The sequence below is a fragment of the Onychostoma macrolepis genome, chromosome 17, assembly GCF_012432095.1.
Source record: "Onychostoma macrolepis isolate SWU-2019 chromosome 17, ASM1243209v1, whole genome shotgun sequence".
Taxonomy (NCBI): Eukaryota; Metazoa; Chordata; class Actinopteri; order Cypriniformes; family Cyprinidae; genus Onychostoma; species Onychostoma macrolepis.
Genome location: NC_081171.1, coordinates 30555790 through 30583624, shown reverse-complemented (window position 1 = coordinate 30583624; position 27835 = coordinate 30555790). Strand labels below are relative to the sequence as shown.

At 37.2% G+C, this 27835-nt stretch overlaps 3 protein-coding genes across 11 annotated transcripts in view; 1 reads left to right on the top strand and 2 right to left on the bottom strand.

The window, feature by feature from the left end:
• Positions 1–20019, bottom strand: part of ttll5 (tubulin tyrosine ligase-like family, member 5) — a 135875-nt gene extending 115856 nt beyond the window's left edge. For 2 of the 6 annotated variants that reach the window (XM_058750026.1, XM_058750028.1), the window contains exons 1-12: positions 19694–20012; positions 18429–18572; positions 16959–17065; positions 16392–16474; positions 15812–15918; positions 14349–14479; positions 14131–14213; positions 13245–13314; positions 13074–13158; positions 8158–8259; positions 6553–6644; positions 3854–3961 (exon numbers count right to left, since the gene is read on the bottom strand). In XM_058750026.1, the coding sequence (XP_058606009.1) occupies positions 3854–3961; positions 6553–6644; positions 8158–8259; positions 13074–13158; positions 13245–13314; positions 14131–14213; positions 14349–14479; positions 15812–15918; positions 16392–16474; positions 16959–17065; positions 18429–18487 (1027 nt within the window). In that variant the 5' untranslated portion in view covers positions 18488–18572; positions 19694–20012. Of the gene's footprint in view, positions 1–3853; positions 3962–6552; positions 6645–8157; positions 8260–13073; positions 13159–13244; positions 13315–14130; positions 14214–14348; positions 14480–15811; positions 15919–16391; positions 16475–16958; positions 17066–18428; positions 18573–19693 lie in introns of all 6 variants that reach the window. The other 4 variants (XR_009266805.1, XM_058750027.1, XM_058750024.1 and 1 more) reach the window with 4 other exon arrangements.
• A 672-nt stretch (positions 20020–20691) lies between these two features.
• Positions 20692–25031, top strand: erg28 (ergosterol biosynthesis 28 homolog). Of its 4 annotated transcripts, none has more exons than XM_058750423.1 (5): positions 20692–20849; positions 21541–21690; positions 21977–22067; positions 22814–22932; positions 23815–25029. In XM_058750423.1, the coding sequence occupies exons 2-5, from the start codon at positions 21558–21560 to the stop codon at positions 23901–23903; spliced, it is 432 nt and encodes a 143-aa protein (XP_058606406.1). In that variant the 5' UTR covers positions 20692–20849; positions 21541–21557; the 3' UTR covers positions 23904–25029. The 4 variants fall into 4 exon arrangements, with proteins under 4 accessions (XP_058606406.1, XP_058606407.1, XP_058606408.1 ...); XM_058750424.1 differs by having other exon boundaries at positions 20700–20849; positions 21544–21690; XM_058750425.1 differs by having other exon boundaries at positions 20746–20799; positions 23815–25031.
• A 1434-nt stretch (positions 25032–26465) lies between these two features.
• Positions 26466–27835, bottom strand: part of flvcr2a (FLVCR heme transporter 2a) — a 28411-nt gene continuing 27041 nt past the window's right edge. Inside the window, exon 10 of the mRNA XM_058750422.1 lies at positions 26466–26602. Within this exon, the coding sequence (XP_058606405.1) occupies positions 26543–26602 (60 nt within the window). The 3' untranslated portion in view covers positions 26466–26542. The remainder of the gene's footprint in view (positions 26603–27835) is intronic.

Sequence of the window (27835 nt, the reverse complement as noted above, 5' to 3'; positions counted from 1 at the left end):
TTTCAGTTGATGCGTGAACAAAATAACTAAACATTTTTGTAGTGTGACTCCCATCCAATAATTGCAATGTGATATGAAAAAGTCTCAGCTTTCAAATTCTGTTAACAAAGTTCTAACAATAGCTAAATGTGGCTTTTTTAATGTGTCGTGACAGATTGCTGTAGCCTCAGTTCAAGTGGCACATAAACCAATCATCATCCCTTCCTCTTTACTACTAGTTATAGCACAAAATAAACATGAATGAACATCAGAAGAAACAAAACAACTTACTAAAATATTCATGTCTCATGTAATCGATCAGTCAGTGTTTCAACCACCAGAAGACATCAGTAAATCAGCTTGTGATCAATAATGTCACAAAACATCACATTTACCTCAGGAGAGACATTCAATGTTCATAAACTCGTTAGAAACGCAGCGAGAAAAATAACTCCAGAGAGCATTTTTGATAAATACATGCAATATATTACATATTCATTTTATTTGTAATTAACCTGTTAGTGATGTCTCATTTAATGCATGTTTGAAAAAATCCATGAAAACAAGTTATCACAGCCACTTTTTAAATGACAATTTCAAAAATGAATTGGAGTAAAAACATAACTATATATCATTAAAATCAGACTTAAAAAAAAAAAAAAAAAAGCCATTTAAATGCTTATATTCAAGTCAGTTTTAATTTAAGTGCTGGTTATTAAATAAGCTTCATTTTCAGTTTCGGTTTTCAGCTAAATAAACTATTTTCGTAAAAAAAAAATATCACTCTGAATTTTGGTTAAAAAATCATTTTGGTGCATGACTAACATCCAATATATTTTAGTAAGGTATAGTAACTAGTTAAAGCAGAATATGGGTTTAAAATGGCCTGCAAGAGCAGGACTGGACACCCCTGGTGTACAGACTGATTTTACCATATTAAACAGGCCCTGTGTATTCACAGTACGAGCACTTTATCCGTATCACATTGTATCCATCACATTCCACTGATGCACCTGCATGGGTGGCTCATATTCAGTCACGTGACACAGTGAAGTGAACCTGGCCTGGCCCTGCCTGCTTCCAGAATCCCATCATTCACCGCGAGATGAGGGCATAGACTGGGTGCAGGGTAAAGATATCCTTTTCATGCAGGTGATTGTCCGATAACAGAGCAGTCCACAGGGACTGTGTTATCACAGCCTAAACAAGCAACACCTCCTGGAGAAAATATTATGTCTCCAAACACGTTACAGTGGAGATGACAGAACACTGGAGCGGAGAAAGAAAAGGATGACAAATGAGGATAAACGTGTTCGAATCTTCACAGGCCTCAGCATAGACAACATTTCAGTCACTGCCTTCTTTGGAAATGTGTTCATCTTCGGAACAGAAATGTATTTCTGTTATTATCTCATCAATTTTCGGTAAACAGAAGATCAGACATGCGTGCTTGATGTTCCAGAACCAGTGAGCTCCACTCTTGAGCATCAAGCGAGCATGTCTGATCTTCCATTTGCCATATTTAATGTGCTCTATGTATGTGCATTAATCAATGTTTATGAGTCAATAAAAGCCTAAATTAACAAAGTTTGGATTTGAAATCAAAATAATGGATAAATGGTATTTGTAGTAAACAGCCATGGATCAGTTGCCGACTTCTGTGTGAAAGCACAGTCAGTGCTGCTTCTGCACCGCTTACGTACTGCACATGGACTGCATACGCACTGCAAACAGAGTATGTGTGAATCAGGTGTAAAAGGCCGCCTCACATACAGCTCATGAAATCAGGCTTGTGCTGTGTGTAAGCTATTGTGCAACAATTGCACGATTGTCAAAACAAAAATGCAGTGCATGATCAAACATTTAGGTAAGATAAACATATATTTTTGAAAAATGTCTAAAAATGCCCCCCTCCACCCTTCAAATAAAAAAAATCCCCTCTCACAAAAGTCACCTAGGAGGGGAATTAATTTTCAAAAATGAAATTCAGGCCCTGAATAAATGTCTAAAAATCTTGATCGGATCATCACTATAAATAATTCTACATGATAAAAAGAAGGCTTTAAAAAGATCGGTATCGGTGATCGAATCGGCAGATACTGCTTTCTGTGATCGGCCTCAAAAATCCCGATCGGAGCACCCCTACCTCTATACATCACGTCATGTCATGTAATCAAGACCATACAATCTGTGCCACCAGCTTTACCAAATGGAACTGCAAAAACAATGATCGCTAAAGTTACCTAAACATTAGCCTGTCTGCCACTGTTCAAACTGAACAAAATAGAAAAACAGACAAACACAAATCTCTTGTTTCTAGATGACTAATCAAATGTCCTATACATATGAGTCACTGATCATGAGACCCTTTGTACTCTTGCTTCCACTGAAGCTCAGGATGATCTTCAGAACATAAATAAACTTTGTTAAATTCACAATAATATTTAAAACTGCTATGCTGATTATATAATTTGTTAAAAATGAAAGGATACATTTGAAGAAACGTAGTATTCCATTACTTGCTCACCAGTGGATCCTCTGCAGTGAATGGGTGCCGTCAATCATTAAAACGTTTTAAATACTTCACTGGAGGAAGTGTTTTGTTATGGATTTTGGACTCCATAACAAATGTTATTTTTATTTCGGCTGGAAGCAACTCTTTGTTAAAAACATCTTAATGGTGGATTTATTTATTTTGTCCTCTCAAGACGTTAACTGATGGACTGGAGTGCTGTGGATTATTGTGATGTTTTTATCAGCTGTTTGGACTCTCATTCTGACGGCACCCATTCACTGCAGAGCATCCATTGCTGAGACACTGATGCAATGATACATTTCTCCAAATCTGATGAAGAAACAAACTCATCCTAATCTTGGATGGCCTGATGGTGAGTACATTTTCACAAATTTTCTTAACTATTCATTTAATTGGATTTAATAGATATTACATTTATTTATTTATGTTTAAATTGCCCATATTGTTAAATCATCTCTTTGTATAGTGGCCAAAGGGTCCGACTGATAAAAACGCTCAAAATGTTTTGCTCAATAAGAACAAAGAACATAAACCATGCCTTATTTTTGCCCTCTTGGCAAGTGTTTATTTTGGACCGGAATTCAAAGTTTTGACAGAAGTAAAATTCTTGCTTTGTTACTTCACATGACACACATTTGTGTTCAGCTTTGGGAGGGTGATTTGGCACACAAGGAGAACTACTGAACATGTCTGTTTTATTTGATTTATTTATTTTCCAAATTCAATAAACTAATACACTAATTAACTAATCAACTTAAAGAACATAAATCAGAGCGCTGATGAAGCGAATATGTCGATGATTACTCTGGAGGATAATGTGTTTGACCTTATGCAGGTAGTTAACACCCCATAACAGCTCAGAATGAGAAACAGTTGGACTGTAAACGGGCATCTCTGCAGTTCTGGTCTGGCAGCAGATATTGTTCTGTTTTCACCTCCATAAACAGTCTATCATACAGTAAAGTCTGCATTCTTCTGGTTAAACACACTGCTGAGGTCGTTACAGGACGCAACACAGAGAAAATAGACTTTATATATTGTAAACCCTTACCTTGGGTTACAATAATCCCATAATAAAATAATGTACTGTTTGTTGAGGGATGCTCAGTATATCAGCGAGCATGTCGATTTAGCACATCATTTCAGAGCGATTGCTTACCAATTGAAACAACATGCTTTTTTTTTTACCATGTTTCAAAAGTACCAAGCAGTTTTTCTTTACTATCACATACAGTAATATTTTGATGCCTAATTTCACCTGCTTTTTTTAAAGAAGTATGAAAAACAGCACAGATACATCATAGACATCAACATCATAGACCATGTATTCTGTCTTACCGAAGCAGTTGCAGCGATGAGGGACAAACATCTTGCAAGCTGTGGCGATGTGGATCTCAGCGCTTAGAAGAGCTTTAATGATCAGATCCTCGATCTGGCCCATGAGCACTGACAAACACAGAGAAATGTATATACATTTTTTTGGAACAGCAATAGTGTTTTTATCATGCAACACAACCACTTGCAAAAGCACTGAAATATAGTTGTTCCTCCTATCTTATATTATTTCCATCACCAGTTTTGCATACAACCGCAAAATGTTTTGCACTCAAATGTGAAGTTTTTCAGAGGAACGCAAAACTTTCATAAAAGAACACAAAAGTTTCCAGGTGGAACAAAACATTTTTGAGAGAAAAAAAAAGCTTTGTGAGTGAAAACATAAGCAATTAAATACCATTTTCTTTACAGCTAATATTATTACCAATATTATGCAAGCAAACAAAAAGCTTTTTCAAGAGAATGTAAAGGTTTGCTAGCAAACACAGTGCTTGTTGAGGGCTGGCAAAAAAGAACAAAAAGGTTTGTAGGAAAAGTTTATATATCGTGAGAGAACGTGAGCAAAATCTTTTGAAAGCAAATGCAAAGTTTCTCAGGGGAACACAAAACTTGTCTGAGTGAAATAAAAGTTTTGCCAGCCAATGCACGATATAATTTTTCCTCCCATCTCATATCTCAACCGTGTGCCCTTAGCAGAATTCACACAGAGGACCAAGTGTTCAAGCTGTATGTTTTTTTTTCTTTTGGAGAACACAGATCATTGGCTATGATCAGTAAATGGAAAAGGACAATGGCCAACGGTAGATATATAGTACAATTTCATAGGAAATTAGTTAAATGAAATACATTTTCTTTACAACAATACATCATTCAAACATAACTCATCATAAAATGTTTCAAATATCCTCAAAATGAACCCCACCTAGGGGGTCATAATGTGAGACAACAATCTAGCAGCTGCTGTTCATCAGGAGTAACAAGCGTGTCAATATACAAATGACTCTGCAGTGCTTTGTGCTTGAGAGTATCTGCAGATTAGTGGTTATGAATGTCAAACATCACGGAGTGTTAAACATGAAAGTACACTGAACAAAATTATAAACGCAAAATTTTTTTTTTTTTGCCACCATTTTTCATGAGCTGAACTCAAAGATCTAAGACTTTTTCTATGTACACAAAACACCCACTTCTCTCAAATATCGCTCACAAATCTGTCTAAATCTGTGTTAGTGAGCACTTCTCCTTTGCCGAGATACTCTGTCCACCTCACAGGTGTGGCATATCAAGATGCTGATTAGACAGCATGATTATTGCACAGGTGTGCCTTCAGCTGGCCACAATAAAAGGCCACTCTAAAATGTGCAGTTTTATCACACAGCACAATGCCACAGATGTCACAAGTTTTGAGGGAGCGTGCAATTGGCATGCTGACTGCAGGAATGTCCACCAGAGCTGTTGCCCGTCAATTGAATGTTCATTTCTCTACCATAAGTCGTCTCCAAAGGCGTTTCAGAGAATTTGGCAGTACATCCAACCGGCCTCACGACCGCAGACCACGTGTAACCACACCAGCCCAGGACCTCCACATCCAGCATCTTCACCTCCAAGATCGTCTGAGACCAGCCACCCGGACAGCTGCTGCAACAATCGGTTTGCATAACCAAAGAATTTCTGCACAAACTGTCAGAAACCGCCTCAGGGAAGCTCATCTGCATGCTCGTCGTCCTCATCGGGGTCTCGACCTGACTGCGGTTCGTCGTCGTAACCGACTTGAGTGGGCAAATGCTCACATTCGATGGCGTCTGGCACTTTGGAGAGGTGTTCTCTTCACGGATGAATCCCGGTTTTCCCTGTACAGGGCAGATGGCAGACAGCGTGTATGGCGTCGTGTGGGTGAGCGGTTTGCTGATGTCAACGTTGTGGATCAAGTGGCCCATGGTGGCGGTGGGGTTATGGTATGGGCAGGCGTATGTTATGGACAACGAACACAGGTGCATTTTATTGATGGCATTTTGAATGCACAGAGATACCGTGACGAGATCCTGAGGCCCATTGTTGTGCCATTCATCCACGACCATCACCTCATGTTGCAGCATGATAATGCACGGCCCCATGTTGCAAGGATCTGTACACAATTCCTGGAAGCTGAAAACATCCCAGTTCTTGCATGGCCAGCATACTCACCAGACATGTTACCCATTGAGCATGTTTGGGATGCTCTGGATCGGCGTATACTACAGCGTGAAGAGGAGTGGACCAACATTCCACAGGCCACAATCAACAACCTGATCAACTCTATGCGAAGGAGATGTGTTGCACTGCGTGAGGCAAATGGTGGTCACACCGGATACTGACTGGTTTTCGGACCCCCCCAATACAGTAAAACTGCACATTTTAGAGTGGCCTTTTATTGTGGCCAGCTTAAGGCACACCTGTGCAATAATCATGCTGTCTAATCAGCATCTTGATATGCCACACCTGTGAGGTGGACGGAGTATCTCGGCAAAGGAGAAGTGCTCTCTAACACAGATTTAGACAGATTTGTGAGCGATATTTGAGAGAAATAGGCCTTTTGTGTACATAGAAAAAGTCTTGGATCTTTGAGTTCAGCTCATGAAAAATGGGGGCAAAAACAAAAGTGTTGCGTTTATAATTTTGTTCAGTGTATATGATTGCATAAGGCATATCTTAGCTCTACTCACATGTGGTGTCTTTGCCTTCTTGCCTCAAATATCTCAGCATTGCGCTCATGCTCCATTTGTTCCCATAATCCTCTACTTCAGGGTCATCGCAGCTGAAAACAAGAGAAACCCTGACTGTCAGCACTGCCAAAACAATGCAGAGAAATGGGCACAACGTAACAATGTTGACATGATTAGCAAACACAAGGATTAGCTCGTATTTGAAAACACATTCCCGTTTAGGAGTGATGAACAATGAGAAGTGATTATTTAACTATTATTTCTGACAGCTTAGATCTGTTCTCATTACTGTAACACGCATGATGCTTTATGGCATGGGCTTCCACAAGACAAACACAAGCTACTCTAATATCATCAGGCATTTATAAAGAGCTATTAAGGATTATTGCTACATAACCTTGTACAGATTCAGATGGAAAGACTTTTCTCACATTTCCTGTGTTAGTATTGGTGGAAATTGTGTTTAAATTTAATTTTGAAATTTGAGACATTGTATCTTTTACACTTTAAAATGCTTTTTTTTCTCATTTCAAAACTTTTAAACAAGGCTTCATAAAGTCAACATTTAAAGTCTTGACGAACTTTGCTTTTCTGGTTAAAAAGTCAAATGGATTTCCTTTGAATTTGAATTAATCTTCATTCTCAGTTTAATTCTACTTAAATTAAATTCTGCATTCTTTTTGCTACCTCAATTCAAATTCAACAATTGAACTGAAATTTAAAAGGCACTGTCATGCCTAAATTGTCAATTTATGTATTTGAATTGCATAAACAATTGTCATCCACTTGGATTACACAGTTTAACATAAACAAACTAATAATAATAATGATGATGTGTGTTTTATCACAGCTCCGCCCTGAGTGAGCTGTCATCATTCCGCCATTGTTTCTGGGTAGACAGGGTAAAAAGGGTGTCGTTTTACACTACCATTGAGAAATTTTAACCAAAGTATGTTACAGACTTTTCAATAAGACCCTAAAGAATCATATCAACTTGTGGAAAAAGGGCATCCGATGACCCCTTTAAGGCTGCATTTACACTGCATGGTTCAAGTGACCCAATTCCGATTTTTTCCTCCCATGTGGCACAGATCAGAAATGGCCCACAACCATGTAAGCAGGAACAAAATCACATGGATTCCAATATTCTCAGATCGGTTTCAGGCCTCATTCATATGTGGAAATAAATCAGATGTGAATCGGATACGAGCATTTGCGCCTGCCGTGTATGCGGAAAAAGGTTTCTATATTAATTCCATGTAAATATATTAAACTCAATATTTTAACGCGTTAAACTAGAAAAATGAATCGCCTGTTTTAACGCAATAATTTTGACAGCACTAATATACTGTAAGGCAAAACAGCTACTGTGTAATACAGTGGCAAGAGAAATCACCCTTTACTATACATTTTCAAAGCACAGCCACTATTCTTCGTATCGCCTTATAATCCATCAGTGCTTATATGCAGACAGGGTGTGCTGTTCAAATTATGTCATTAAAATACCAGCAGACCTATTGCCACATAAATGTTCTGCTTAATACTAAGACAATATCCTCAGTATTTATACTCGTATCCACACTGGAAGACCCCGAGAGAGCTCACCTGACGTAGTCACTGCTCTTCTTGTTGACACTGTAGTTGGTCAGATGCATGAACTGGTTCTTGATGTTTGCCGTGGCGTGTTCATACTTCACTGTGGCAAACCTACAACACACACAAGCAAGAAGGAATAAATGAGCTTAATAGGGAGCATGACATTGAACTGACCTGCTGAAAAGAATAAATAGGTACAGTACCAAAGCAAGCAGCCTTGTGCAAACACAGGACGACCTTAAACTCCAGCCACAAATCTTTTAATATTAATGTGACACATAAACAGAGAGGTTTTGCAACAGCCATCCAACTAAAACTAGCAAATCACACAACTACAACAGCAGCGCTGTAATGGGATGACGTATTTTGTAGGCCAAAACCTGGAAACAAACATTTTACCACCTTTACCAGTTGCATCGTCCTGAAGTCAGTGGGTTTTTTGGTTAAATGGCTGAAATAAGACTGAAAACAAGCTCAAGATATTTTTATGTTTTACTTTACAACAACTACATTATACCCCCTTGTGATATTTTATAAAGGAGCAGTCTTGTGAAGGCAAAAGCTGCATGTTTGTAAGAAACAAATCTATCAGTAAGATGTTTTTAACTTTAAACTGTTGCTTCCGGCTAAAATACAAGTTCATAATTAATAATAATGCTTCCTCTCATGTCAAAATCCACCCACAGATTTGTTAAGAGCTGTTTTGAACTGTCTTGGCTTGTAAACGGAGCTTGATCAGTGTAGATTTCTCTCCTGATTCAGACAAGACAACAGAAGAATATAATATTATGGATTATGGACTCGTATTTTAGTTAAAAAGGATGATTTGTTTCAGCTTTTGTCTTCTCCATATGTTAACTGATGGACTGGAGTGCTGTGGATTATTGTGATGTTTTTATCAGCTGTTTGGACTCTCATTCTGACGGCACCCATTCACTGCAGAGGAAGTGATGCAATGGTGCACTCGGATGGCCTGAGGGTGAGCATATTTTAAGCTAATTTTCATTTTTGGGTGAACTTTTGCTTTAAAGCTTTTTCTTGTCTTGAAGAAAGCATTGCTAACAAGTGTCTTAATGAGAGTACAGAGGTTGTCGGGATTATAAATGTCCTCACACAAAAGGCAAACTCATTTAATCGCTAGTCATATGATGAACAAAATGTTTAAGAATCACACTTCTGCTAGTCATTTTCTGCAGTAATCCAAAAGCCAATATTGGGTTTATGTTGACAGAACCAACAAAAAGTTTTGTTGAAAAGCTTGGCCTACAGAACACATCATCACTGCAGCGCTCTATACTGATGCTGCATATAATGTTTCCATCATGAAGTCCAATAACTAATCTGTTTATTCTCCTCATCAACTGCACATGATGGTACAGTGACAATACTGCATAATCACAAACAGTTTTATAACCGTAATCGGAGTGATTTGTCCTAAAGCTCACGGGTATTCCCAGAATACACCGCCGCTGGGCTTGAGAGGAGTGGACGCCACATGTGGAGGAAGAATTTCCTGGCACACAGAGAGCACCTGAATGCCTCCAAAGCTTCTGGGATCTCCTAGATAAAAGTTGAGTCAGGAAAAACGCCAGGATGTACCGCCAGCAGTTCATAAGAGAGTGTGCAGAAAACAAACCCGAGTGTCACTCTGTAAAGGCGGCGTCAGCGCCAAGCCTAATAGAGGTAGGCCAAGTGTTTTACACACACCAGACCACAGCGGCCCACAATACATCGCACATCCACTTCACACAGTTTCACTCCGCACGGCATCCAAAAAATCAGAGGATTTGTTTGAGCTTCTCACTCGCTTGTCTGAGAAAACACTCTCCTCGCTGTGCCAAAAGCAGGACACAGTGTGTATATCTAGATTGAATGCGTTTCACAGGCGCTCAACGGAGGGTTACGACTGTCGGAGCGAGTGTGAGACTTTCCCCGGCTGCTGAGCAGTCAGAAATCTTTCCCACTGCTATTTGTGGCTTATGTAAAAATATCATAAAAAGGATTCTCTTCAGGTAGAAGACATTTAAAAACACAATTATGTGAGCCTGAGAACCTGCCTTAAAAATGTTTTTAAAACGATCACATTTTCTTGGTGCTTTAAATCTTTAAAAAAAACACACTATTCAAAAAAAAAAAAACTCTTGTCAATGTCCTTCCAGCAATGAGACAATGGAAAGCTTTGTTTGAGGCCTAGTTGAGCCAGTCCAACTTTACTGGAAACATTTCTGCTGCCATCTAGTGTCTGTGCTATTTCAGTGTCTGAAAGAAATATTTCTGGTTATGTAGAAGTTGCAGTTGCTGATATTTAAATGATGAAATTCTGATGCTTGTGATGTAAATAAACGAGATCTTTATAAGATACAGACATAAAATGATGTAAATATCAGTTGTCACTCTATAACGCCAATAATAAGTCTTCGTAAGATGAAATTTACATATAATGCAATGCAATCTAATTATGATTGAGAGATGAAGAAATAAACACTCTTTAAAAAACTGATGATCACATTTGATACATTTGATTTTTCTAAAAAAATACAGGTGCCTGGATAATGCATATTAGAATGATTTCTGAAGATCATGTGACACTGAAGACTGGAGTAATGATGCTGAAAATACAGCTTTGCCATCACAGGAATAAATTACATTTTACTATATTTTCTCTATATATTTTAAATCTATAAATATACTATATATTTTAAATTGATAATTCACATTATTACTGTACAGTACTACTGTATATTTGATTAAATACATGCAGCCTTGGTGAGCAAAAGAAACTTTTGACCACTAGCCTACGTTGCTTCAGTCCAGAAAGTATTCATCTTTAAATATTCCTAACCGTGTGAAAGTAGTTCTTACACATACTTACAAATAATAATAAAATTCACATATCATTTCACAGCAAAAAGACACTGAACCAAATTATTCTACAAGGCCTTTTACTTGCGAAAGAAAAGTCTAAACTGTCAATCAGGTGATGGAAGGCATGTGGTAGATTGTGTGTGAAACAGATTTAACAGCAAAGTTTGAATCATATTGATCATTTAGAGGAGGGTTCTTATAGATCCTTTTTCTGATAGTAAACATTGTGACGTTTTTCTGTGGGCGGGGCTTAGGTGGAGGCAGAAAGATAAAGCAAGTTTGTTACCTTGTTTTTTTAACAATGGCTGGAGAAAATCCAATTTTACCTGCATAAGTAACTCACTGTGCAGGACCAAGATTGTTATTTAAATAAGTTAACTTTAATGGACAAAGTCAGATTGGCCGACCCTGTGCTCATGGATGGACAATCTGACGGGATTAACGTTACCTCCGACTGAGTGACTCAAGTCGCATATAGAGAAACCTAACGAGTAGTAAAGAGAAACTCACCAGTGTCTATCTAGTCATGAAGATGTACATATATTTCAATTTTTACAGCTAATGTTGAGACGTGAGAGTGAACTGGGCCAAAATACAAAAAAAAGTAAGTTAAACATTCAATGTGATATTATTTGAAGATGTATGTATCATGGCCAAATAGTTATTTTAAAGCATATACATCCTGTAAATTATGTAAGTTAAGTTTACAATACTTTACATACAGTACATTTAAAGGAAGATGTGAATAGTTTCTAGAAATAAAAATTCCAGAAATGAATTTTGAACTTTCTGTTTGATTATTCTTTCTTACTAAGTTCTTAGAAAGTCCAGCCACTATCAATCACAACAATTACAGGTGATTAAGCATATACATCGTCAGTTTGTTGTTTTACACACATGCACACAGACATTATTTCATAGTTGTGAGATGCATAAGAAATCTTTAGACGCGTAACACAAACCATAATCCATAACAACAAAAGACAACACTTTATTTAACCTTTTCTGATAAGAAGTGTGAGCTGCAAACGCAAATTTTTGACGATCGTTTCTGTCCAGTCCGCTCGTTTTATCGCGTTTAACCACAGCTGTCAAGCTTTTTGTCTGGGAGTGGCAGCAGGTATGCGTTAAAATTTCAAATTGGAGCCTGTACAACATCAATTCTTGCATCCAACATCACAACAAGATGATATTTTAAGCTCCTTATGTAGCTGTATCTGTGCTGGTTTGAATTAGCCGCCTCCAGTTTTCCTTTTGTTTTGCCTCCAGCTAGCGCAGTGACGTAATCGTGACGTCGGCACAAAAAGGGTCTATAGAATGATTCCTTTGAATAAGGCCATATCATTACCTTTAATTCACTTCAGTCAATGGCATTTGTTTTCACAGTTTCATTCTGTGGAATAGCATATGACTGACAAATAGTAGTCTACATCTTGGACAAGTTTCCTACATTAAAGTTTTGCATTCGGCGTTCTACCTTTCGGAAGTATATAAAAACAATAAAATAGTCTAATAAACTCCATGATTAAGCTTTACACATAAAATATAATGTACATGCATAATAAACTGTAGTTAAATTCATTCACATCTCTTGACAGAAGTCTCCTCAGAAGACTTCAATCTGTTAAAATGTGGTTCTTTTTGAGTTTGACATGATTTGTTTATTTCGAACCCGTTCTTTGGCTAAAAATGGTGTAGTAACTTGTAAGAGCCACATACAGCTTGATTTTGAGAATTGTCTCAACCAGTCACTTGCTTAAAAGAACATTCTGTTCAATAATCAGACATCACTAACAGCAACAGCTGCAGGTGATGCCCAATTTTACCAGACTTTTTTATATTATAGAATTCAAATATATAGTAAACTTGAATCTCTCAGTGCATGAGATGCAGAGCATCAGAACAAACAGCGGTTCATATGAAAGCCTTCAATCCTTCTGTCTGTTCAAGCATGCATCTTTCTATGTAAGCAACGGCATTTCTCATCACGTTTTAGATGTGTGACGGTTACTTTTAGATAGCGGGCGTTCATTTCATACTCTGGATGATGAATGAATTACCTGGCCAGCCCTTCCTCATAGAGATAGATCAGGAGAGGGTCGTATGAGGTCACCAGCACGTACAGACGCACGTCAAACTTAAAACCTGCAGATATGCAAAAGAAACTCAATTTAAAAACATGCGCTATGCAGACTGTGTTAAATCTGCTGGTGTTAGTGTTGTAGACTCACCGTCAATTAGTAGAGGATTGCTGATGTAGCGCGATGCCAGAATATTCTCCTCCAGTGGGATCTGACTCGGCTGAAAGACCAAACATGTGTTATCAAGCAGCACCAACAAAAACTGTCAGATTACAGAAACATGATAAACACTCATAGTCAATATAGACTCATATTTAGGTCAGGTGTCTATCCAGACAGCATTTTTGGGCATCAGAGGCACATTGACGTGAACATCGGAAAAGCATGCTTAAAAATGCTCCCTGTCCGCTGCATATGAAAATCAAAGTTTATGTAATTCATTTGTATTGGGACTACATTTTTGCATTAAATTTGTAGCTCCCTGCAAGATTCGCAAAGGACTGAAGCAGGAGAGCAAATATTGAAATTAAGTGTTATTTTATGTACTTCTGAGTAAAGGAAAATACTTGTTAGTGTTTAATGTTCAGTTATGTTGGATATTTAGTTTTTGTGGTTATCACTGTGTAGTAAAGTTTGTGGATAGGAACAAAGATTTATGGATTATGTTTTACAAGTCTTTCTACTTTCACATTTATTTCGATGTTACTTTCAGTTTCTTTTCCATTTTTTACAAAATGTACCAGCAATTTCTAAATAAAAATTGTTTCTAAGTAAACCAGAGAAACAAGAGAAGAAAAATGTTCACATTCATATATTCCATCTGTGGCATTTTAATCATTTCTGGTCTATATATTCATGGTCACAGACTCAATATCTGGTCAGAACGGGCCTTAAGACGCTGTCAAGTTCATGTCATCGGCTCACGTCTTGCCTGTGAATGATATGTTATGCTGCCTACATAGGCAATCTTTGAAACAGAGGCACTTGTGCATGCTCCAGATGAGCTTTATCACGTCACGTTCCCTTGATCACTTACACTGCTGACCAGGTAGATGCCTCTGCCCCTGGAGGACGCCACTGGTTTGATGATCCACGCGCCCTTGTCTTTGCTGAAGGAGCCTGAGGTTTGCGTGAGTACAGAGAGAGTGTTATTAAAGCCCAGCAGAGAAGCAGACACATTTTTCTAATTGATGTTGTTTATGTTAATAGCCAAACACACGCCCGAGTGCTGATTGGACAGGGGTGCCCACTCACTGCTGAATTCCTGGTACTCGGCAGGAAGCACAAAGGTCTGGGGTACGATGTGGAAGTTTTGAAAGCCATGGGTTTGCTGCATCCTCTGGATGTTTTTGTAGAGCCGGTCTTTCCGCGTGAGCTCGTACGACCTGGAAAGCGACGGGAGTGTTGACCGTAAGTGCCTAGGATGAGGTTAGCATCTGAGATAGCGAGGGGAACATAAACCCTTGAAATAACACCGCAGCGACAGCACATGGTCAGTTTGATCTATTGCGCCGTTTCAGAGAGGCAGGCGTCCAAACGAAATGTACTCGGCTCAAACTGCCAATGAACACATGCTGTCTGCCCACTTGGAAGGCTGGATGTGTGGACGTTGTTGTTGCTGAGTGAGAATGTGTGTGACTTTGGTAACTTATTATCATTGTGGGATAAACCCGGCACACCACAAACTAGTGTTTGGTTGAACCAACAACATTCAGGTGAAAGAAATGTTCCATAAATCACATGTGCGCCCAACACTGAGGCGATCCCAGAATGCACTGCTCCTTGAAAGTCCATCCAAGATGGGTGACAACGTGAGAAAGAAAATGCTGATATATCCAACATTTGTGTGTGCTGTCTAGGACTGGGCTGACAAAAATGATTAATCAATTTTAATCTATCTTCATTTTGATGAACAATGACACACAGATTCTTAAATCCCAAGAACTGACCTTTCAGTCTATGGTGTGTTCTACCGATGTGTGAGATGTCACTGAACATTATTTTAAGTATGTCAACCATCCAATAACTTTCAAATTGTCTTTTTTTCTTATCAAAAAATCCAAACAACAAATGTTTTTGTGGCTCTTTAAATTGGTGTCACAGATCGGAGTGGCATCAGTTTTAGCAGCGCGTGAACTGCTCATCTCTTCCTCTACTACTAGTTACAGCACCAAATAAACATGAATAAACATCAGAAGGTGTTGAAAGAAACAGTACGACTTACTGAAATGTATCACGTTTTATGTAATCATCAATCAGTCCTTCAAACGCAGAAAGACGTCAATAAAACAATTGTAAACAATGTAATCTAATGTTACATTTACCTCAGGAAAGCATTCAGTGACCATAAACTTGTCTGTCAACTAAATAGATGTTCTATATTATATTGGTCTTTAACCTGTTAAAGATGTCTCATTTAATGCATGTTTGAATAAATCCATGGAAAAAGGTTTTTATTACAGCCATAATTTAAAATATTTCAACAAAGAATGTTGATATTAAAAAACCACCTTATGTCCAATTTAACAGCTAACCAGCCCTAGTGCTGATTATTTTTATGCTTATCAGCATAAAGCTTATTAACATGCTATTGTCTGTCTCATTGAAATAAACTGTGAATCATATAACATGCAGACTTGCCCGTTTCATGTAGGATCCAGCCTCAGAAGGAAGCTGCATATGCAGACACTAAGACAGCTCTCTAATGACAGACTCACCTGGGAAAGTGGTTGACTTTCTGGAAATCCTGCAGAGAGCGCAGAAGGTAGGGCTTCAGGTGCGAGCCGGTCCACATCAGGTTAAAATCGTTGCTATTTGGGTGCACCTAAACATAGAAAAAATCTTATTTTAGGCCAGGGCAATGTCAGAAATGAAAAAGATACTGTAGAGTCCCAAAGCTGTTCTACAGTCATTTTCAATGCTATTACATTATTGTATTGAGCCCCGTTCATAAACACTAACCATTGTATTACAGCTTCTGAAGCAGCTGAACTGTAGCTTGAAGGCTTAATATTTGTGTTTCTAAAATGAACTGAACTGTGCCAATGTACAAGTGTGTGGAATCCCATAATGCAATGCACTCGACTTCAATTTCCAGTGGGCCAAATAAACCATAAGTCATATAAGATGTTATTTTAAACATCTTTTCATGATTTTTTTATTTATTTAACTATTATAAAACTATATTAAATGCGAACTAATAATTTCTATACACAAGATGAAACTCCTTCATTGCATTAATTTTGGCAGCAAACGGTGTGTGCTTGCATGTCATTTCAAACAATGTCTATGCTCTACCTCGTGGAATCCGTGATTGACCAGTATGCCACGAACAAGACGGCTCTCCGTACGCACAATCTTGAAGGCCAAGTTATATTTTTCTATTAAAAAAAAAAGTAAGAAATTTCCATCAGAATTACCACTTCAAGAATTGAGGTCACACTACAATGCCACATAGCTAACAGCAAATTTATAAAAGCAGACTCTAGATATTAAATACAAGACATGCTATTTTTATATACTGTATATATATATAATTATTTGTTACTAGAAAGAAGTAAATATTTTAATATATGTTGTGAGTACAACAACATAGGAATTACTATACAAGAATAATGTAAAAAAAATTATAATCTCGTCCATATAAACAATATATTTATGAAATAAAATGTACGTGTGTGTGTGTATGTGTGTTTTATGATTTTGACAGTACTGAAATAATGTATTCTACATACAGAAAACACAGTAATGAAAGTACTGATGTAATTACTGATTAGATTTCTCTTTTGTGTACCTGTGCAGAATTTGTTTGATTTGCAATTTAAAATTCTGTATCAAGCACACAAGATTTATCTGTGTCTGTACCTCCAACAGAGTGGATGGCCACATCTTTGGACACAATGGCTTCTGCACAGAAGAGCAGCACGGGAATCCGTTTGCTGACACCACTCCAGGCAATGCACGGAAGTTTCCTATCACAACAAGTGTTAACGCAAAGAGAGATCTGCTATTTCCTCTGTCAGATGAATTTGAGAGATTACCAAAGTCCCTTTCAAGGAAAGTCAGTTCACTCGTCGGCAATACTGGCAAAATCTCAAAAAAAAAAATCTGCATGCCAAACTCGCATTTAAACAGCATCTCATTATCCAGTTTCTAACACTCAAATTTATTTCAGTTCTAATGGCAGCTGTGGTGACACAATGACTTTGCCAATTGGTGAGTGGCTTTAATTTAGAAGGCAGGACTTCCTTTTACTAGAGCCGCTATATTGCACAATTTAATATATTTTGCTTTTGCATTTTCTCCCGTTCATAATACTGTGAGTGAACCATCTTGGTAATCTTTGGCAGTCTTTGGTATCATACAACCCTGAAGGCAAGTGGTAGTTAGTAAAACAATGCACATGCACAACTAACTGCATTACACAGCTCTGACAAAGAGATTAAAACAGAGTAGAACTGTGCAATAATATAGTTACATTTTGCAACAATACAAGCAACCAAGCAATTGAAATTCGCTATTTAGTACATTCAAGTAAGGTTGGATATACCGTATTTACAGTAACTGTACAATTTGATATTATTATTTTGTTCATTCAAGTTCACTCATGACATCTGTGAGTTTTTGCTCAATTTAAAACTATTACAAAAATTATCCTGATTCCTGATATTAAAGTCATAATATAAACTGCATAGTATTAAGTATAGTAGGTTTTATTAAGTTTATACTAATTTTGTCCTGCAAGTGACTGTCTCTTTACAATGCACTGGTCACTATACAAATACTCCAGAGCACTTGTAGATCTACAGCGATTTAGCAGCTTTTGAAAAACAGCCCATAATTCTAATGTGATCAAATGATCATCTTTGCAATCTTCTTAATGGCACTATAATGTCTTGAGAATGTGGGTCATTAGATTGACACCCAGCAGCTGGGATAGAAAAAAGCATTTTAACCTCCAAAATAATTAAACAAGTTTTGGGTTTAGATCGCAACAGACCACTGACCTTTGTCATTTTTGTCACTCTGTAAAATAGTCATGGTTGTCTCTTAAAAACTTCACAGGGAGGCTGAATTTAGCTGTGCTGCTGAAAACAGACGTACAGAACATCTAGACTATTTGAGGAGCGGCTGCTACTATTTAAGAACTAACTCGTCTATATTTAGTCACGATAAGCTCTGTGAAATCATGAAATCAGTCTGTAAGCAGTGCCTGATGTTTGCTGTAGTTTTGTGTGTAATGATGGTAACGTGACTAGTCCTGCTCACTGATTAACTGAATGTAATCTCCATGATCAATACTCTTAAGCATTCTGCTTTAGTAAAGACACTTACTCCAGCTCATCTTCAGACGATGACTCGGATTCGTCCTTCTGTCCTCTCACGGCTGGCATCTCCGTCTGTGTGTGTGTGTGTGTGTGTGTGTGTGTCAGCTCAATGTGTGTGTGACAGCGCTCATCTCCAATCTACTTAACTCATCTGGAAAACAATGAGATCTTCATGAGAAGAGCTGTCATACAATTACAGCTTTACTGTGATTTATGAATATCAAACAATATACATTTTACATTGCTCTGTGTGGGATGAGGAATCATGCAGAATCAGTAAAAATAAAGTAAAACAACATTTATGCAAAAATTATCAGTAGTGCAAAATAGAATGAAAATAACAAAATTAAGTGAATTAAAAGGATGGTAGTTTACAAAGATATTAATCAATGAATGTAACAAATAATAAGTTACCTAAATATGTAATTAAAAAGGTTAAACCATAAAACTTTTATAATACAATAACATATACTGTCAAACCAAAAATTACTCAGACACCAGATATAATTTTTGATATTTGTTTTACTAGTGGGTGCAGGACACTATAGTTCATAAATGTAAGTGAGGACAGCAAATAAAGTAAACTGTGACATATTAATCCCAAAAATTCTTCATACAGTGGACTACCAGTAAAACTGAGACCAAAAATGATTCAGACACTTTGACCTGAGCATGTTTTGCTCAAGTGTTTTTTCTTTAATTGCTAATGCGACCTTTTTACACACAGACTGAACAAAATGAAGCATTGCTTGGTAATTGGTTGAGCTAAATTGGTATTATCTAACTGTGTACTTAAATTTAAGAGCTGACAGCTATTCAGCCGAATTCATTACATACCTTTCTATCAAACTTATCTGACATTATCAAGATTAATTTGTTCTGACGCAGTTTAACTCTGAGTTCCTCATATTTTATTACCATTTTCTAAACTATAGCGAGTAAACTGTAATGAAATCTTGAAGGTGTCTGAATAATATTTGGTTTATAATTTCATATTTCTGAGACGTTTATTAGTCTTTTTTTATGAATTACTACTTCGTCTACTATTTGTCAATTACTACAGTCTACTACGACTGAAAATGCCTTCTAACAATGTTAGTAATATAAATATAATATCGCAAAGAGGATTCTTACTAGTTGTGTGACTGAAGAGAGTTCACTAGCTGTTAGCTAACCGAGCTAACCAGACTGTGATATAAGAAGTAAACGTTTGAATGTCTAACACACCACATTAGACAGTTAGTTTGCTGCTAAATGTAATTAGTAACATACCTGTTTGTGTTGAGTGAGTGCTCTTACGTGCAATTATTAACTGTTAGCTCCATAACCCACTCCGGACGCCTGTTACTATAACAACCAGCTGACAGCTACCGATGTGCGCATGCGTGCAAAATTACAACAACCAACGGGCGGCCGCCGAGTGCGCATGCGTCGCGTTTGTTTAGCGTTTGAACATTTTGAGTAACGAGCACCGATAGAGAACATATATATGTAGATAATAGAGTGGTAACGAGCAATATATTACCAAAGAGGCGAAATGTTTTAGTGTAAAAACAGCGCTATGTGTATTCCCTTTCATCCACCCGCTTAATTATTTCACTCACTCATAATAAAATACAATGATTTTTACTTGTAAAGCTCTGAAAGACTGAAAAACGTTTTCGATCTCTAGCAACTAACGTTAAATCTATAGAGCTCAGACCTTAGAGTTTAAGGGTTTTTATTTGTTTGTTTATTTGATTTTGCCTAATAATATATGACAATGCTAACCATAAAAATAACGAATGTTTTATTATAAACATGTACGGTGCTTAATAAATAATTATCACGTTAAAATTATTTTTTAAATTCTTTATTAATCCAATGCCACAAGAACATATTACATATTCACATTATCATATTAGCTGTCAGTTTAAGCTGTCAGAGAAAAAAAAAAAAAGAAGAAGAGGAAAAGAAAGGAAGAAAATTACATACATTTCAATGCTTTCAGGGCATTACATGATTTTGTTTTTGGTTTGTTCCAAGAGATTTACATTTCATTTAAAGTCATTTATAAAATGTGAAAAAAATCTGGTTTACACTGAGCCCACTTCTTCTTATGTATATTAAAATAAAGAAATGCATAATATATTGTTCATTGCAATCCTGGCACTCCTTTAGAAATCGTCAGATGCTTAGCGGCCAGTGATTGGTCCGAACTCCTAGAAGTGGGCGGTCTTTTAAAAGACCGGTCCCAAACTACCCAATGGGGTGGTGGTACGACGTGACGCAGCAGTCTTCTGCAGTTTCTGATTGGACCGCATTCATGTCCATGACTGCTCAATGTTGTGAACTTGAAGCGGTTTGATAAACAGAAATCAATCACGCGGCTGATGTTTGTGAGTACATAGATATACAGTACATGTACGTATTGGAACACATACATAAGGTAAGAATAAAGTTACTAATAAACAGTGTCGTATATTATCACATGTGACCCTGGAGCACAAAACCAGTCTTATCTAGTAGCACGGGTAACGTTATATTTGTAGAAAAAGGCAACAATACATTGTATGGGTCAAAATGATCGATTTTACTTTTATGCCAAATATAATTAGGATATTAAGTAAAGCTCATGTTCCATGAAGATATTTTTTTAAATTCCCTGCCGTAAATATATCCAAGCTTAATTTATTGATTAGTAATATGCATTGCTAAGGACTTAATTTGGATAACTTTAAAGGCGATTTTCTAAATATATATAATTTTTTTTTTATTATTAATATATATTTTTTTTTGCACCCTCAGATTCCAGATTTTTAAATGGTTGTATCTCAGCCAAATATTGTTCTATCCTAACAAACCATACATCAATGGGGGGGGGGGGACTGGTTTTGTGGTCCAGGGTCACACACGTATGTGTAATGATGATCCAGACGAGTTTATGATAGCCTAACAACCCAGACAGAGAAGTACCATAGTACCATGTTCTTTGCATATGGTAGTACCATAGAGTAATACCATGCTACACGAGCATAGCAGTCATTCAGTATGGTATATCTCAGAGTACCACGGTAATAGCATGTTCTGCCATCAGCTGACCATTGCGCTGATCTTCTAACCCTGGTGTTGATCTCCAGCAGGTGTGCGCTGAAGGATGAGTCGCTTTCTGAATGTGTTGAGGAGCTGGCTGCTCATGGTGTCAGTGATCGCGGTGGGAAACACGGTGCAGAGCTTCAGAGATCACAGCTTCCTGTCCGAGAAGCTCTACACAGGAACACCTGATTATGGTCGAGACCTGCCCTTCATAATCATCACCTTTATTCATTACTGACTCATTAACTAACATTATCACTTAACAGATAAGCATTACCGTTATTTCAATTATTGCGTGTACTGTCCATGAACACAGAAAGCATTTAGAGACAATTATATTTCAACGCCATCATTTTGACATTTCTTTAATAGTGTAACAAACAAGAATATAAGCAGATATATAAACATTAGAAATTGTACACATTTTCAGCAGAGTTAAGTCATTGTATGTGCTAAACGCCCTGATGTGTTATTCTTTAGTAAACGGTCTTCAGGCGAGAACTTTTGGCATATGGACCCTCCTGTCCTCCATCATCCGCTGCGCCTGTGCCATAGACATTCAGAACAGAACGTAAGGATCCTCCTGCGTGTGTGTGTGTGTGTGTGTGTGTGTGTGTGTGAGTGAGAGAGTGGCGTGTGTGTGTGTGTGTGTGTGTGTGTGTGTGTGAGTGAGAGAGTGGCGTGTGTGTGTGTGTGTGTGTGTGTGAGTGAGAGAGTGGCGTGTGTGTGTGTGTGTGTGTGTGTGTGAGTGAGAGTGTGTGTGTGTGTGTGTGAGTGAGTGAGAGTGGCGTGTGTGTGTGTGTGTGTGTGAGAGAGTGGCGTGTGTGTGTGTGTGTGTGTGTGTGAGTGAGAGAGTGTGTGTGTGTGTGTGTGTGTGTGTGTGTGTGTGTGTGTGTGTGTGAGTGAGAGAGTGGCGTGTGTGTGTGTGTGTGAGTGAGAGAGTGGCGTGTGTGTGTGTGAGTGTACTTGTTTTTCTATTCAGGTGGGGACTTAAACCTGAATACACACAGACTCGTGGGGACTCGTGTCACGGTGGGGACCTAAATTGAGGTCCCCATGGGCAAACAAGCTAATAAATCACACAGAATTAAGTTTTTTAAAAAATCTAAAAATGCCTGTAGTCTCCTGTAAGGGGTAGGTTTAGGTGTAGGGTTGGTGTAGGGCAATAGCACATACAGTAAGTACAGTATAAAAACCATTACGCCTATGAATGTCCCCACAAGGATAGTGAAACAAGTGTGTGTGTGTGTGTGTGTGTGTGTGTGGACTGAACTCTGCTGGAATGAAGCAGACGTCTCTTTCTTGCCCTCATTCCAGGCTTTATCATATCACCCTGTGGACATTTGTTCTGGCGCTTGGCCACTTCCTGTCTGAAGCATTTATCTATAAAACCGCTCCTCTGACCATTGGAGTCATGGCACCTCTGATTGTAGCCAGTGAGTGATCTACTCCTATTTTTGTAACATCTATTGGGTGACAAGTGAACATAAAATTACACTAACAATATTGTAAAAACAGTAATATTGTGAAATGATTTGCTGCTCAAGAAATATTTCTTATTATCAGTTAAAAACTGTCGTTCCATGTCATATGTTTTGGAAACCATGATACACTACCATTCAAACTTTTGGGGTAAGAAAGAAAATAATACTTTTATCCAGCAAAGACGCATTAAAATGATCCAAAGTGACAGTAAAGACATTTATAATGTTGCAAGAGATTTCAAATAAATGCTGTTCTTTTGAACATTCTATTCATAAAAATAAAATATATCACGGTTTCCACAAAAATATTGTGCAGCACAACTGTTTTCAACATTGATAATAATCAGAAATGTTTCTTGAGCAGTAAATCAACATATTAGAATAATTTCTGAAGATCATGTGACACTGAAGACTGGAGTAATGATGCTGAAAATACAGCGCTGCATCACAGAAATAAATTACAGTTTAACAGATAATCAGACATTTATTTTAAATTATAATATTTCAAAAATAATTCTGTCTTTTTGATCAAATAAATGCAGCCTCAGTGAGCAGAAGAGACTTCTTTGAAAAATGTAAAGAATCAGTTATTGCAAACTTTTTGAACAGTAGTGTACACCTGCATACAAAAATATACAGCATGGAGGCAGATTTTATCCGAAACCTTGAAGTACTTTGTGTCTGTACAAACACTGATTTCAAATACATACTCCATATTTGAAAGAAATGTAATGTGAAAAAAAATATTTATCATCAATTCTGTTGTTGGTTGATCAGCATTTGAAGAGTCTGTATCATCTTCATACTGGCCTATAACAGTGTTTGTGTTTGTAGGTTTCTCTATCGTGGGCATGTTAATTGGCTTCCAGTGTATCGTTGAGCCTCAGGAAGTTGTGGGAGCTCGTCAGAAGAAGAGGAACTGAGTGATACTCACAGCATCACGGCTGATGCCTTCGGCGCGGGACGGAAGTCGATGGGAAGAGCACCGTCACAGTGTTTTCTGATGGCTCACTGCTTTACATGTCTGTCCTCATATCAACTGCTTGGCAGAACATATGAGGTCCAAACGACCTTTTTACCGCTTTAGAATCAGTGTAATATTAAAATAATAATAATTTTATATGGTTTTGTTGTCCAAAAGCAATTACAGTACCGGTACTTTTGTGTTATTTTTAGCTGAGATGCACAAACCAGAGCCTGCAGGTCCACTGAAACCTGCCATTGAAGAATATCTTCATTTCTACTTGATATTTTTGTTTTAACTTCTTGTTTTGTTTCTAAATGGAAATATTGTTATTTTTTTCTTAATCTAAAAATATATATTGATGTTTAGATTTTTGTGTATTTACATTTTAAAAAGAATATCAATCAATGTTGATTTTTGGCCCTTTGTATTAAAAAGTCTGGGCACTACTGTTTTTGAATGATAGTGCAGTGATGGAAACTGTGAAATAACACAATTGTAAGTCTGAAAACCTGACACATTTGAGCTGCTTCTTTGTCTGGATTATAGCTCTGGGCTCCTGAGGAAAATTTTGTATTTACATTTATATTTGTTTACATAATGAATGTCAAGCATTCAAGCAAAAGCCTTTAAATGAAAGGGTTTTAGTAGGAGCTGTTCGTGAATGTTTATTTCTGGTCATGTCACAGTGGTTTCTCTAGAATGCATGTGGAATAGTTTACATGACTCATTTGCATGTTAAATAATAACTCGCTGACATACAAGATGTGCACAATTTGCAGTTAAGCCACTAGTTATCACTCTTTATTACTGGATGTCAGATTTAATTTACAACACCAAGAATTCTTAGATTATATACAAACTACATCCACACACTTTTCTAACATGAACAATAATCTGATCAGAACACGGCTGTACATAGAAACTAAATACATCTCTACACACAGAAGTCTGAGTTGTGACTGATCATCTATATTATGCTCAAAATCAGTGTCAAAAGCCACTTTTCTGTACAGATATTGGACTGGATTCCATATGTGACTGTGTTCTGATTGATTACACAGAACCCATGGCATCTCAAAAATAAATACTGCTGATTTGCCCAAAAACAGTGTTGGCAATTATTTTTCAGGGGAAGTTGCTAAAGGAAGGTTGATTTGTTGCTAAATGACATCATTACGTAATCACGATGCAAAATTGTGTCACTGCATCAAATCTCAGCAAAAAATACATTTCATATATGTTCATTTAGATTTGTTCGTAAAATAATATAAACGCATAATATAGTATTAAAATGTAAATAACTTTTTAAATACATTACATTTTTGAAAACGTACGCATTTTTGAACGATTACAATTTAAGGTTTTTTATCAGCTAGTAAACAAGTAAAACTACACATTCTGAACCGTTACAGTTTTAAGCGGGGTATTAGTAGTTAGTGTTGGGCATCTTTGTTTTTCTCTTTTTGTGTAATTTAAATGGTAAATGTTCCTTTTTATCATTTGAGTCACTTCAAAATCCGTAATGCTCTGTGGATGCAGTAAAAGCAAAAAAAAAACATTGCATTTTCTTCTGTCCCTAACTCAGGATTAGGCATCAAATACACATGAAAATGGGCTGAGAAATGAACAAAAAGTTGCAATGCGGCTCAGATGAAGACAGGAATTATGTGTTTGTTGCAGTTTCTCTTGCAATTAACAAATAATGCGAGACTTCTTCAACTTCTTTTCTTCAGCAAAACAGATACTATTTTTGGAATCAGCCGTTCAAAATGAGTAAGAGAACATCTTGGATTTCATTCAGCAAATATGCTGCAGGGCGGTGTAATCAATCACGCACTACAACACACATAAACCATTGCAGATGTTCTCTAATTCCCTGTGTTGTGCACTGTTGTTGTGTTAAATAAGACGTGAGTATCATCACACATCTCCGTTGATCACTGATGCTCTTTCACAAGGCGCTCACACATTTAAAGCGCTATATATTGTTGCAAACGTAAAGCTGTGAGTTGATGGTTTCATTGAAGGACTTTGACCTTCCATAATAAGAGAGTGATGATGTCCAGCATCAACATCCACCTCGCCTGAACACAGAGCGAGATCTCCTGAATCAGATCTAGATGCGTCTGTTACAGAGACACTTTATACTAGTAGACTAGACTTCTAGTAATAAAAACATTTGCTTCTCATAACTAAAGTTTAGGTCAGCTCTAACGAACCATCATGCAAACATCATGATACACATAATAAGGCATAAGAAATTACACATTACAACATGAAACACGAGCAGTTCATGTGAATTGTTCATAAATCCATACTTGTGGGAACTGAATGCAACGGCCTGCAATTTTTTTGTGCGTGTTTCATGAATGATTCCCACTGAATGTTGTGACGTGGATGCTTTGTTATGAGCACTAACTATTGGTTAGTTTAAATACTGAAGGAACAACAACAGGATATTACAATGTAAAGTTAGAAAACTTGAGTATGTAAACTGAGCTGTCATAGTTCAGGATATTGGCTGTGTAAAGTTCAGGAGGATTTATGCGTATGATGGTTCATATGGAGTTGTAATGATTCCGATGGTTTCCGTCTTTACATCTTCACCTCTTTTACCGGTAACGATTTTCCATCTTGGGAATATACAGATGAGTCCTGAACAGAAGAAACAAACAGGGTAAATTAAGCATCCGTTCACAATCAAAATTATTATAGTTCCTTACTGAGGTACGGTAGGTATCTCAGTATAAGGAACTATAATAATTTCGACATAAACTAACATAAAAAATGCACCTAATGCAGAGAGAAATTGACTGTAGAAATCTAAAACTGTACAAATGAACCAAGAAAAGTAATAGATAGAAATAGTCAAGTCAAATTTATTTGTAAAGTGCTTGTCACAATACTTTTTTTTTTTTTTTCTTTACAGAAAATCATGATGTTAATGTTCATAATATCTTAATATCTTTATGCCTTATAGTCACAGTTAGCATTTTAGACCTGGGAAATAATATAGTTTATATTTTGAGATTTGATATACTGTGCGTATATACAATCAATGTACATAACCACATTTCGTGACAAAAAAAACAAAACAAAAAAACAGGCAGACGAGTATTGTTTATCATTTTATGCAACTCTACTGTATGCATGTGAATAATGTTCATATCTGTCTAGAATCTAGATGTGAATATAAGTTACAAACACACCAACAAAGCTGTGTAGCCAGTGTAAATCAGGTAATGCTTTTTTTTAAATGAAATATAAAAATAGATGCATATAAAATAGTAATAACTGCACATATGTCTATTAAGATGACAAAAACCTGAGGTTTATGGATGTTTTTACTATTTCTCCCCAGACACAACAGGCTCTTTTCTTTGAGTGCATTAGCTGTCAGACTCTCACACCTGAAGCTCTCTCATGTAGTTTGATCCTGAGTTTATCCTGCACTGGTTAAGGTCTCCCTGTTCTATGAAGTGCCTCTCGCCTGTGGCCTCCAGCTCTTTCTGCTCCGCTGTCAGACCTAATTGTCCCGTCATAACGCTCAGCCTGACCACAACTTCACTGGGCTGAAGGACAACTACAATAACTGGGCGACTGAAACATTTACACAAATGATCATGGGACATTCGTATTCTTGTCACCAGCCTTGAGCTCTTACCACTAGATGGCCCCATTGATTTTTTTTTGTTTGTTTGTTTGTTTTTGTTTTTGTTAAAGTGCCCCTAGTATGGATTTTTGAAAATGAGCTTTCATGCAGTGTGTAACACAGATCTAAGTGAATGAAAACATCCTGCAAAGATTTAAATCTGAAAGTGCTCCGTGTATAAAGTCATTGTCTCTCGAAAGAAAGAGTTGACTCTGAATCATTGAAACGAGTCGTTT